The sequence below is a fragment of the Natrix helvetica genome (assembly GCF_964273705.1).
Source record: "Natrix helvetica genome assembly, chromosome: Z".
Lineage (NCBI taxonomy): Eukaryota > Metazoa > Chordata > Lepidosauria > Squamata > Natricidae > Natrix > Natrix helvetica.
In genome coordinates, this window is record NC_138554.1 from 19,193,960 (window position 1) to 19,207,676 (window position 13,717).

A 13,717-nucleotide genomic window follows, 5' to 3' on the forward strand; every position below is an offset into this window, starting at 1 on the left:
TGATAGTAATATATATAAATATATTTCATTTAAAATATATAACTTGATATGAATTGTAGGTGATGACTGTGGAAGGGATGCGCGAAAGTTTTTTGTAACCAATTGATACACTTTCTACAATTTGTAATGGAAGATGGTTTTGTGGTGTTTTTTGTGTTTTGTTTGTCTGTGTTTATTCAAAAATAAAAAATTCTTTCAAAAAGATGAAAGGAAAAGTGGCCAACTTTAAAAGGCGATTTTAAGAATCAAAATGATGCTCTTAAATCAGGCACTTCCTTGAAAGCCCAATAAAGATACATTGTATGTTAACAAACAGGAAACAAGACATAAAGCTGCAACTTCAGCTCTTACCTTTTAACTTGGAGCGCACCTTGTTGGCCGTCTTCTTGATATCAGCTGTGAGGTCCTCCAATTCCTGCTTAGTTTCTGCAAGATGAATAACAATAAGAGGATGCTGAAGCTTAAAAACAAAAGAAAACTATGCTGGGTCAGGTCAAGAAGACATCTAATCCAGCATTCTGCATCCCACAGTGGTCATTCAGGTGCATTCAACTCACAAACATGGTAGAGAGAGGTATCTCCTCTTTCCTTGACACTCCCCAAACTTGGTGTTTAAGGTATGCTAACTGTGATGCTGGAGGTACTAAGCAGGCATTAAGACAAGTACCCTCTAAAATAGTCTTTTTTTAAAAGCACCTACATTGGTGACCATTGTTATTCCTGATGGCAGAGAATCACAGTTTAAGCGTAGATAGTTCTTGGCTAATGAGAGTAATTGGGATCAGAATTTCCACTGCTAAGTGATGCACTCATAAAGTCCAAATTAATGTGACTGCATCACTATGTAGCAGCAATCCTGACAGTCTCCACTGCTTGATAAGTAAGGTTTGCAGTAAGTAAGTGAGGACCTCCTAGCAACTTCCTGCCACATTCCAACAACTCAAGTCAATGAGAAAGTTGGCAGGAAGGCGCAGGTTCTAGGCAACTCACAAGGAGACCGACAGGTAAATAAATCGCTGCTTTCAAGTGATGGGAGAGCACAGGGGTGTGCAACAAAGTATAAGGGCAAGGCTTGGGATGACTTCTGCCTGGTGGGGAAGATTTACTAGAGTGACTTGCAATCTTTCTGCTGGTTTCCCCATTGTATTCCTTGTGGGAAGCTGGCAGGGAAAGTCACAAATATTGGTCATGTGACTGTGGGACTTTGTAAGCATCATAGGTATGAGCTGAGTGTCAAGCATCTGGATCATGATTGTGTGACTGCTGGGGTGCTAGCCAGACATCCTTGGTGCTCTCTGAGTTTGCATGTTTTCTTGCAGATGTTTCATTAGCCTAACTAGGTAGCATAATCAGGACTAGCACTGATGTTACCTAGTTAGGGTAATGAAATGTCTGCAAGAAAACAAGCAAATTCAGAGAGCACCAAGGACCTCTCATTTCAACCCTAAGCTAGAATTATTCTCCTTTATTAGTCCTTAAGTCTGCCCTTTTACAGATTCTAAATGTCCAGCCTGAAGCTTCGGTGAGTGACACCATTGTTAGCCTTGTGAGAAGAGGAGAAAAGGCTCCCCCCCCCTCATATTCTGCATGATGTGATACTTCTCTATCGTGTCTCACCTTATCCACCACCTATGTTCTGAACATTGCTGTCTTTCCTTGAACAGGAGCTGCTCTAGCTCTCTAACTCCACCGACTGTCTTTGTGGCCACATTTCCAGCAATTTGAAGAGATGGTTGAAATGATGGCCTTACATATGCAGTCCCTACCTCCAACCTCCCACAGGATCAAGTGAGAGAGCACTGGGCATCTCCAGTGTGTATATATGAGTGGCTAAAGATGCATATGCAAGGGCCGCTAAAGAGGCTTTCACTCACTCTCATCTGGGTTGGGGGCAGCCAAGATGGCACTGTGCTGTTTCTTCACCAGCTCCACATCCTCTGAGAGCTTTTCAATGCAGCCACGGATTTCCTCCACCTGGATGAGAAACACAGAAGCACGCATCAATTCTCGTTCATATGGCTTGCTTTAAACCTCAGGAATTAGGGTAGGCGGAGGTTTTCAGAGTTGCCACCAGAGTTGTAAATGATCAGTTCCCCTGGGTTTTTTAAGAATCAGAGCCAGGGTTCATACTATTCAACAGTGGCTGGTTCAATAAACATTAGCTTGGGTTCACACAGGAGCCAAATGAGAGTCATGATAGCTGCATCTGCAAAATATCATAAGATAAAACCGAATAGACTATAGGAAGTCCTTGACTTATGACCACCATTGTGGGACCTGAAGAAATTCCATTGGGAAACAAGGCAGTGGTTAAGTGAGTCATGCCCAATTTTAGACTCTTTTTTGCCACTGTTGTTAAGTGAATCACACGGCTGTTAAGCAAATTCTGCTTTCACCAAAGACTTTGCTTTTCGGAAGACAACTAGGAAGGTCACAAATGTCCATTGCCTTCAGGATGCTGAAAGCCTTGCAAGTACATGTTGATTGCCAAATACCTGACTTTTAATCACGTGACCATGCGGATGCTATAAAGGTCTTATGTATGAAGGCCGGTCATAAGCCACTTTTTTCAGTGCCCTTGTGACATTGCAAGATTTGGGTTTGGCTAGTCTAGAGGGAAGAAGAATTAGGGGTGACATGATAGCAGTATTCCAATACTTGAGAGGCTGCCACAAATTATTCTCTAAAGCATCTGAAGACAGGACAAGAAGCAATGGATGGGAACTAACCAAGGAGAGAAGCAACCTAAAATTAAGGAGAAATTTCCTAATAGTGAGGACAATTAACCAGTGGAATAGCTTGCCTTCAGAAATTGTGGGCGCTTCATCACTGGAGAATTTTAAGAAAAGACTCGGCAGCCACTTGTCTGAAATGGTAGGTTCTCCTGCCAGAGCAGGGGGCTAGACTAGAAGACCGCCAAGGTCCCTTCCAGCTCTATTCCTATCCTATCCTATCCTATCCTATCCTATCCTATCCTATCTTATTCTATTTGAATGTTAACTTGAGGATTATGGCATAAAGTAGGGTGTGAATCCAGCCAGAGAGTCATCCAAGACAAGAAGAGACCTTTGAGGATGACTGCAGAATCAGGAAATGAAAAGACTAAGACAGGCCCAGTCCATCCAACTGCAGCTTTCATTGGCATTCTTTATTGAAACCTTCTCAACCCTAGCCTAGTCATGTTGGCTAGGAATTTGAAAAACGGTTGTCCTAGTACCTTTAAAACAGCAGCCCCCAACATTTTGCGCGCCAGGAACGGTTCCATAGAGAGAGGTTTCTCCACGGCCCAGAGGGGCCTGGTTTCATGTGCAGCCTGCAGATGGATGGGCTTTGTTTGCCCAGCCCATGCTGTGGACAGGTGTCAGTACATGGCCCATAGGAGGGGGGCACCCTCGGTTTACAAGGTGATTTATTGTCCCCCCTCCTCTGCAGCACTACTTATACTATTGTAAGTTATCTCCCTGCATCCTTCAGATGTAGCCCACCAAGAACGAGATTTCATGATCTCCTCCAATAGGTAAAAAAGGACAAAATTGCAGAAAAGTGCTGTTTTGCTGCTCAAAAGCAGTCACATGGGAAACACAACTGGGAGATATTTCTTTTATAGGCAATCATTTAAAATTAGTTGCTCAGAAATCATTTTTGTCCACAGAGGACATTCTGATGCCCTGACAAAGAAATCACAGTTAGTCCTTGATTTACAATAGTTCATTAGATGACCGTTTGAAGTTACACCAACATGGGAGAAAGTGACTTATGACCATCCCAAAGGTGCTTTTTCCAAGAGGCAACAGGACTTGCTTTCCTTTGAAGACATTTCACTTCTCATCCAGGAAGCTTCTTCAGCTCTCTCAGAGAAGTCTTCAAAGAAAACCAGAAAGTCCAGTTGCCTCTTTAAAAAGCACCTTTGGGATTGCCATGACCTGGATGTCCGAGAATCACCATAGATCTTTAGCAATGACTTATGACCACTTTTCACACTTATGACTATTGTAACCTCCCCATGGTTACTTGATCAAAATTTGGACACTTGGCAACTGTCATGTATTTAGGAGTGTCTTGGGCTCATGTGATTCCCTATTGCGACCTTCCGACAAGCAAAGTCCATGGGGAAGCCAGATTCACTTTACAACCGTGTTATTAATTTAACAACTGCAATGATTCCCTTAGCCACTGTGGCAAGAAAGGTCATAAAATAGGGCAAAATTCACCACAACCATTTCGCTTAAGGATAGAAATTTTGGGCTCTGTTGGGGTTGTGAAGTCGAGGACTGTCTATAGTTGTGGAGGCTGTTCGGATCATTTGTAAAAACACACACACACACACTGCCTTCCTTGGCTTAGTGGAAGAGATGAGAGTGAAGGAGTGTGTAGTTCCCCCCAGTGCATGCTGGGAATCAGGGGTGGTATTTACTTACTTTCCCTACCGATTTGCAAATGTGAGCACTCATGCATACACTCTGCACACGCGCTTTGGCTTGAAAACGTTCCTAAATAGGATGGCATAGAGCTGGGGTGGCTGGGTGGCCCCACCTGTGATTTCCACTACCAGGTTGGGCGAACCGGTCCGAACCAGCTGAATGCCACCTCTGGCCCTTTTACAACCTAAGGAGCTCTCCTTATGCTGAGTGAGCTACCTGCCTTAGAACAGTGGGCAGCAGGACCCTGGGGAAACCAAAAACAGGAAGGATGAAGCAAGCTGGCTGCTGATGTCATCAAAAGGCGACATCCAGTGGAGGGAGGCAGATATACATTTAGAATTGGGATCATTAAAAGTAGATTCTAGGACATGGCTCTTATTCTCAGCGTGATCATAAATACATACTGGGAGAAAAGTTTACTGGTGAAGGATGCTCACTGTGGGTGCCCAAAGGATGTGAGCTCCAGTTCAATGGGTTTTTTTTTTAAACAGGAGCCCTGATAGGTTTTAAAACCAGTAAAATGGGTGGTGGGGTGGGGGGAAGCAGTGTTTTCTTTTCTTCCACATCAAGATCAAACTAAGAAGAGAACTTTTCCAAGAGTTGTGTTCCTGAGCATCTCTGTGGAAAGATATGAACAAAATATCTGGGTTTTGTTAAGCACAGGTAGTACTCGACTTACAACAGTTTGTTTAGTGACTGTTCAAAGTTATACAACGTCACTGAAAAAAGGGAGTTATGGACATTTTTCACCCATACAACCATTGAGGCATCTCCAGGATCCGGCAATCCAAGTTTAGATGATTGACAACTGACTCATATTTATGACAGTTGCAGTGTCCCGGGGTCATGTGCTCACCTTTTACAACCCTCTGACAAGCAACGTCAGTGGGGAAGCTAGATTCACTTAACAACAACTGCAGTGATGCACTCACCCACTGTGGCAAGAAAGGTTGTAAAAGGTTGCAAAATTCACTTAACAAATGTCTCGCTTAGCAACAGAAATTTTGGGCTCAATTGTGGTTGTAACTCAAGGATTACCTGTATTTCTCTTTCAATTCCATTTGGAAAGAAAGGAGACTATTGAACTGGGAAAGGGGTTATTGTAAAGGTTGCATTCCCTTGCAAGTAATATTCTTGAGAGATGGATCAATATCCATTATTAATTTCCCCCTTCCTATTTATCACAGTCCGCCCTTTCAGCCATACAATTCTCTTCATACTTACAGAAACCCAGAAACAAAACTAGAAGCTGTAAACTCAAAGGTGCTTTTTCCAAAGGCTAATGGACTTTGGTTTTTTTCCCTTTTGCTTCTAATCCAAGAAGCTTCTTCAGTTCAGAAGCTTCTTGAATGAGAAGCAGAATGTTTTCAAAAGAAAAAAACCCAAGGAAGTCCAGCTGCCTTTTGGAAAAAGTACAACCATGACATGGATAATTGACAATCTTCATAGACACATCTGTAAGGAAGAAAAGCATAAATGCAAAAGAGAGAGAGAAGGAGTGGTTTGCACCTATCAATAGTTTGCACCTGTCCATTATGTTTACAGATTCCCTTCAAATTATTGTCTATGGAGATTCTCAGTCATCCAAGTCATGGTTGTCCCAAAGGTGCTTTTTCAAAAGGCATCTGGGTTTTGTTTCTCCTTGAAGACATTTCGCTTCTCATCCAAGAAACTTCCTCAGTTGTGACTGAATGGTGGGGGATTGTGAAGAATTTACTGCAAGGAATATAAATCCTTCCATCCTCCACCATTAGTCAGAAATGAAGAAGGTTATTGGATGAGAAGTAAAACATCTCCAAAGAAAAACAGTCTAATTGCCTTTTGAAAAAGCACCTTTGGGACCTTGAAATTATTGAAAAGCTCAACATGGTTTATGCCCGTGATGGCGAACTTATGGCAGGCGTGCCAGAGGTGGAACACACAGCCCTCTCTGCTGGTACACGTGCCATTTCCCCAGGTCAGATCTCCCTGGCGTTTCTTTCATGAGCTTTCATGAGTAAAAATATCTTACTTCTTGCCGTGCTGCCGGGGTTGGGATGCCCCATCTTCTGCTGGCCAGCTGGTCTTTGGGTCTGTGCTGTGCATGCATGCATGTCTGTGCATGTGCGCATGTCTGTGCATGTGCATGCTTGCACATGTCCATACATGCATATGTTCATGCATATCCATGCATGCGCATGTTCATGAATGTCCCTGTGCATGGACACATCTTTCAGTTTGGGCATGTGCATGTGCGCAGTTTGGGCATTCGGTGTCTAAAAGATTCGCCATCACTGGTTTATGCTGTTAGAGACCAGCAATAACTTAACTCATCACTAGAGGGTAGTGTGATGCAAAGGGACTTGAACCATGTTTGTGAGATGATTCTAGGAAGCCCTGTCCGAGGTCCTGAAATATTCAGCCTCGGCTCATAGACCTGGCAGCATTGTTTTACCCATACCTTTCAACTGAATCATTACATCAGCACCGACAGGGGCTTCCTTCCATGGTGCACTTGATACATACTTTAGTGGATCCAATCAGCGTTTGACACCCTAGTCTAACATGAGCAATGTATGAGACTGAGAGGCCTGTTTGCCTAAATCCAGGTCAGCAACCCACTGCTCCTATGATGTAATTTCAAAGAGCAAAATTTCTCCAGACTGAAAGACTCCAGAACATAATCACTGATGTCCTTTGGGAACAGGACCAGACATGCAAACATCAATTTCACAATTCCTATCCCTGCATTTCTCCAACTTCAGCACCTGTACATTATGGAGACTGCCCAGTAACATTAAAAAATGCTCTTGCACATTAAATACCTGCCATTTGAGGACAGATTGGCTTAATGGGGATAAGAGAAAGGTGTCTTGAGAAATGAAAGAAATGCAGGCAGGATTCAGATTCTCTCACCCATAATTCCCCCATTTATTTCCACATCTTTAAAATTGAATCTACATCAGTACAGCAGTTATTTTTTTAATTTTAAAAAATGCCACCTGGGCATTTGTTCATCTGGATTTAAAGAGATAGCTTGCTTCCATCCAACAAACATGCTGGAAAATGTATTTCCTAGCTTTCCAGTCTGAAGACTGAACTATTCCTGGTATAAAAAAGGAGAACTCTTCCAGCTGCATCCTGATTAACTTGTGAACCTAAGCAGAAGAGTCCTCTGCTTCTAGAATCAGGAAGGTTTCATGCTCTGAATCATACTCTTCATGCACACTCCAGAGCATGAAGCCTTCCTGATTCTAGAAACTGAACCAAATATGGATTTGGACCTGCAAGTTCTCTGCAATGCATTGCACTGCCCGCACCCAGTTAACAGAATAATATTTATTTCACTTCTTTGCTGTCACAAGCTACAAATACCAAATTTGGTGTCTGGAGTCAAAAGTTATGGATTTTGACAGCTGTGGCTTCCACTTCCCATGAGGTCAGTTTCTTTACCTTGTGAGTCTGGAATTATGGCGGCATTATGGTCATAAGTTGAAACATAACATTTTTGAACTTTTTTGGGTGGTTGTTAAGCAAATGCCATGGTCCTTAAGCAAATGGATTTTCCCCAAAGGGCGTTTTTTTTGCCAGAAACTGGAAACAAACACTGGAAACCGTCAAAAAAAACAAAACCCCGTTACGAATCATGGTTATATGACCATTAGATGCTAAAATCTCTTTGAAGGTGAGCCAGTTGCCAAGTGCCCCAAATAGGATCATGTGATGGGGTACAGCAATTGTAACTTCAAAACACATCATAAGTAGCTCTGGGGATATGTGTTGTAACTTTGACTGGCCATTAAGTGACTGGTCAGAAGTTGAGGACTTTATGCAGATAGGTTGAATAATATATGACCAAACCCGGGTTTCATTTCAGAAGCCACAAGTGGGACTTGTCTGAGGCAGCCTTCCTATTCACTTCAGTCTCTGATGCAAACCAAATAAATAATAAATTATCAGCCTGGGAAGATCAAAGGAGATCTGCAACATTCAGCTAAAATCTTGGTAGCCTGGAACCAAGCTATCTGTAACAGTGGCCAGCTAGTAGCCCTCGTTTGGGAGGCTTCCAGAACAGCCTACCTTCATCTATGTTTAAAAATAATCTGTATCCAAACAGGGAAGTTTCATCTACTAAAACTTAAAATTCCATTCTGATCAAATGTTTTCTTTTGTCTATTGCTTTCTTAAGATATGAATCTAAAATACATTTGTGACTCTAAAATGAATTGTCTTTTTTCTTTGATAGACTGAATGAGCAGTGAATTAGTAATTATAAAAGATAGATAGATAGATAGATAGATAGATAGATAGATAGATAGATAGATAGATAGATAGAGACAGACACACACACACACACAAAGAGAGAGACTGACAGACAAATGGATTTTTTCCCTGAAATATTAATTATTGTTAGAAAAAGGCATTTCTGACAAATTGTTAAATATAAACAAAGTACATAAGAATGCCCAATGTGAATATCTTGACTCAGTTCTTACAATCTGATTTCCTTTTTTTTTTTTTTCAAAAATCTTAAAAGCTATCTTTCATCTTACCTGTTCAAAGAATTCATCCATGAAATGGTCTCGATCCACATGTACCACTTCTTCCTCATCATCACTGTCTTTGGCCTATCCAAAAAAATAAAATTGATACAGATTAGGTCATAATTGGGCTCTACCTTAAAAGCAACACTGATCCTTGCTCTCTTGCCTGTTTAATAAAAATAGTAATATTTATAATAATAAATATAGCAGTAGTGTAAATGTGAGGAAATGAAATGCCACTTCTTGGGAGTAACAAGTAAAATCCTATTTTTTCTAGACAGAAACACAGAAGAAGAATATTTAAAACTTTGGATCAAATTAGAATATTGTCTTTTCTGGCTTAACAATGTTTACAGCAATTGGCAGATTTCAGTTGTTTTCACCATGTTCCCTGAAAGGAATTAAATTTTAGTGCCCTTATGTGTGAAGAATTTCTGGCTATTATTTCCAATTTTCTTTTTCCCTTTTCTTTAATGTATTTCAAATGTTTACTGCATCTATAAACACCACTTCCAGAATCTGCTGATTTTTCTAATTTTACCAACATCTTCAGGGTGACTTTATGATTCTCTGCATATTCAAAAATAATGACCCCCTCCCAAAACACCTAAAACAATAAAAGTAATGATGCCATGCAATGAGAAATATTGTGAGATAGTGGGTTCTTTTAAGATTTTTCCACTGTTGCATAAATCTCATGAAATTTGGGGCATAGTTGTTTTTTTATTCTTTCAAGAAAATGATAGTGCCCACACATCATGTGAAATCACACTAAAGTGTTTGTGATCTGAAAATATTATTTTAATTAGCTTTTGCCCCCACATAGCTAAGGCACCCAACCGAAAGACCTAATTTCTGAAAACAAGCATTTTCATGCTTCTTAACAAAAGCTTGTAACATGAAATCTGCCACATTTTAATAGCATGAATCCAAGACAATCCAGACTCCAGTTGGATGCATTAATATGATTGGCAGAGGGAAACCTAGGAAAACAGCCAGGAAATCAAAACACATCCAACTACAAAGGCAGATGGGAATGTACTATATATCAAATAAAAATATTTTTCCAGACAAACTTTGCAATGAGAAAGATAGAAACTCTGGAGGCAGCTAGTCATATTTACAAAATTCACTCATACTAAAACATTCAAAAAACAGGGAGAAGAGGTTGTTATTATTTGATGTTTTGGGTGCATATTAGTCACAGTTTATTTATGCCTTTCTTTTAAAGACAACATGTAGCATAATATTAAGCATAATAATAAATTCTCCGTCATGTTGAGCTCAAATTGGAGAAAGTGATGCTGAAAAAGATGTCTATCACTTTCTGAGAGAATGCTTCTGAACTCCCCAGTCTAGTCTGCATCCTTGGGATCTCCCAGTGGTCTCCCATCCAGGTCCTCATAAAGTTTGACCCTGCCTTCTGTTTCCAGAGCAGCCACAGTAATTTGCCATCACAAGAATAAATTCAGTAACTGCCATGTGCAAGAATCATGATCATTGGTTAGGTTACAGCATAGAAGATTTACTCAAGCCTATACATAAACAGGGACGTGGTAGCTCAGTGGTAAGATGCTGAGCTTGTCGATCAGAAGCTTGGAAGTTCAGCAGTTCGAATCCCTAGTGCCGCGTAACAGAATGAGCTCCTGTTACTTGTCCCAGCTTCTGCCAATCCAGCTGATCGAAAACATGTAAAAAATGTAAGTAGAAAAATAAGGACCCCCTTTGCTGGGAAGGTCCTGTGCGCCTTTGCCATTTAGTCATACCGGCCACATGACCATGGAGACATCTTCAGACAGTGCTGGCTCTTCAGCTTTGAAATGGAGATGAGCACCACCCCCTATAGTTGGGAACGACTAGCACATATGTGCGAGGGGAACCTTTACTTTTATCTTTTATACATAAGAATCTGGTCAACAAAAGTTTGAAGCTAAATTGGCACCAGATAAAGGTCAATGGAATTCTGGGAGGGTTGAACTTGGAGCACTTGTGGGAATGCAACAACTCCAAGCTGATGACATGCTTAACTCCACCATCCCCAACACTGCTTGCTCTTCTACAGCAATCGTCAGTAAAAGGCGGTAACTGAGCACGTGCAAAACTTTAGATATTTGAGCTTAGACATTAAATCCTCCATTACCTACAAACACATACACACACACACCACTAACCCCAGGCAATTTATGTTCTAGAAAATTAAGCATTCTCTGAAGCCTTAAGAAGGAGAATTAGCAGACCTGTTCATAGAGGGGATGGGAGACCTTCCTATTGCAAGGAGCACAAAATTTGTATCTCAGCTCCTAAAAGGGGGAGAAATCATCCTTCCTTCGTTCTCTAAGTGAGTAAAAAAACAGAGTCCATGCTTCTTCCTTTCCCTTGTTCTAATCTTCTAACCTTCAAAGCTTCATTTCTCTTCTAGGAAAGGTTGGGGAAAAGCCACATAAGAATCCTGCTGGCTGCCTCTATTTTTCCAGCCTGGGACTGAATTCATAGACATGACAAATCCACTGCCAGATTTGGGGAGCAGAGGTGTGCAAAGGAAGGCCATAAGCCAGAGGTTCCCCTTCACTTAAGATCACCAAAAGCTGTTCACTGAGTGACATTTTAATGAGTTTAAAATGAGAGAAATATTACTGCACAGGTGTGTGATTAGATAATAATTTTATTAGATAAATTTCAATATAACAGGTAAGTTGAGGTGGGGATCAAGATGGTGCCAAAATGATGTGATTAAAGATCCATTTTTTCCCTTGTGCCCACCTGTTGGGATTACAATATTAAGAACTCTGTCTAGGAATCCTAAAATGTTTAATCCTAAAATATCATAAAGCTGCTGGGTTGAAGAAATTCACTTTGAAAGGTCTGTTTCCAGATATAGCCACCAGAGATGGAAATTCACACAACCCTCTGGATTTTATAGAGTGGCAACCAGCAGAGCAGCTGTCACCCTTTAATACTGGAGGAAGAAAGGAGGTGAAAAGGATTGTTCAGCATCTACAGGTAGTCCTTGATCCTCCATAGCTTGTTTAGTGACCATTCAAAATTACAACGGTACTGAAAAAAGTGACTTATGACATTTTTCACACATAACCATTGCAGCAACCTCATGGTCACGTGATCAAAATTCAGACGGTTGGCAACTGACTCATATGTATGACCGTTGCAGTGTCTTGGGGTCACGTGATCCCCTTTTGTGACCTTCTGACAAGCAAAGTCAATGGGGGAATCCGGATTAACCTAGCAACCATGTTACTAAACAACTGCAGTGATTCATTAAACAACTATGGGAAGAAAGGTAATAAAATGGGACAAAACTCACTTAGCAAATGTCTCGCTTAGCCATGGAAATTTTGGGCTCAATGTTGGTCTTAAGCTGAGGACTCCCTGTATTTACTTTCCAATCAAGAATATTGTTCCGACCTAGGCGTCCCAAGGGCATGAAGCAAACTCCTTGTCCTGACAAAAAACCCTTTTATTAATTTACTGTGGGTTCTGCTCATTCACATCCAGCAAAGTCTTTTGAGGGAGGATTTACAGTCACAGACCTTCTCTGGCTTGGAGAGCTGACAGGATGATATCTGCAAAACTTGGAAAGGAGTCTCGGAGAGTCAGGAACCAATTAAGTGAAGTAACTGTCTCCTGCAAACTCCACTCCCCTTTCGCTCCTCTTTTATTTCCTCTGGGAGGGGCCATTCATCGTCTACCTGTAGCCTTACTCTCGTCAACCCCTGTTATTTGGCAGTTCCCTTCATCTGGAAACTCTGTGCATGTGCACATTGGGAACAGGCTCCAGATGTTCTTCTGCCCCACTGATGTTCAACTCCAGATACAGCTGATAACTGTCAGACGGCCTTGGCCCCATCTCTGCCTCTGACATAGAGCCCTCATCAGAGCCTTCCCCAGACTCCAGGACTGGGCCATGTTCCTCCCCAACCTCCTCACTGTCCAAATCAAATATATAGCAAATATATAGGCTGAAGCTGACCAAAATAAAATAAAAATCATCAGGTGATAGCCACATTTTCCATTAGTCAGCATTTTCTCCTTGTCCACCAGTGCTTGGCACTTTAAAAATATTAGAATGGTCACAGGTCCTTTGGGTGAAATAACCAACAAGGAACTTTGAAATTTACTGCGGTGGGCAGCAGCTAGATATTGCTGTATGACAAATGCCTTTCATTTTCTATTTGCTTTATTAGCCTTATTTTATTTTTATTCGCTTTATTCTGCCTCCCAGAGTGGTCTTGTAAAACCCAGGAAAGCCACCTTCAACGCCAAAGGTTGCCGCCTCCAATGCCAGCAAGTCCCGCCTATCCCAATCATTCCCAACTCTTGATCCCCTCCATTTGCATATGAGAATTCTACTGCAAGCCTATTGGCTCCTCCAATTATTTCTGTGCCAAACCGGATGGTTGGTTGTCTCATTCACGATTGGCTGTTCTCCAAATCTCTTTGCATTAACTCTTTATGTTACTTTTGGCTGGTTCCGGTAATTAAGCTACCTTTAAGTCTGGATCCCTGACATCTTTCTATTCTCGAAAGTTATTGGTTGCTTTGCTGGCTAGTTTGCATCATGGCCTGAGAGACAAGACAGGCCAAGGTCATCTTATGGAACATATGAGTAACCCTATCTGGTCAGACAAATAGACCATCCATCTCCGACAGCGGCCGTCAGAAGCAGCCAGAGAGAAGGGGCACTTATGAGTCTATCTACTGTCAATCAGTTAGTGAATGCTGGCAGTCTAAGAGTTTGAGAGCACTCTGCTCACAATG

At 41.4% G+C, this 13,717-nt stretch overlaps 1 protein-coding gene across 1 annotated transcript in view; it reads right to left on the reverse strand.

The window, feature by feature from the left end:
• The window catches only part of STX1B (syntaxin 1B), a 59,251-nt gene that overhangs the window by 12,100 nt on the left and 33,434 nt on the right, over nucleotides 1-13,717 (reverse strand). Inside the window, exons 2-4 of the mRNA XM_081971540.1 lie at nucleotides 8,954-9,028; nucleotides 1,875-1,974; nucleotides 352-426 (exon numbers count right to left, since the gene is read on the reverse strand). Coding sequence (XP_081827666.1) covers nucleotides 352-426; nucleotides 1,875-1,974; nucleotides 8,954-9,028 — 250 coding nt within the window. The remainder of the gene's footprint in view (nucleotides 1-351; nucleotides 427-1,874; nucleotides 1,975-8,953; nucleotides 9,029-13,717) is intronic.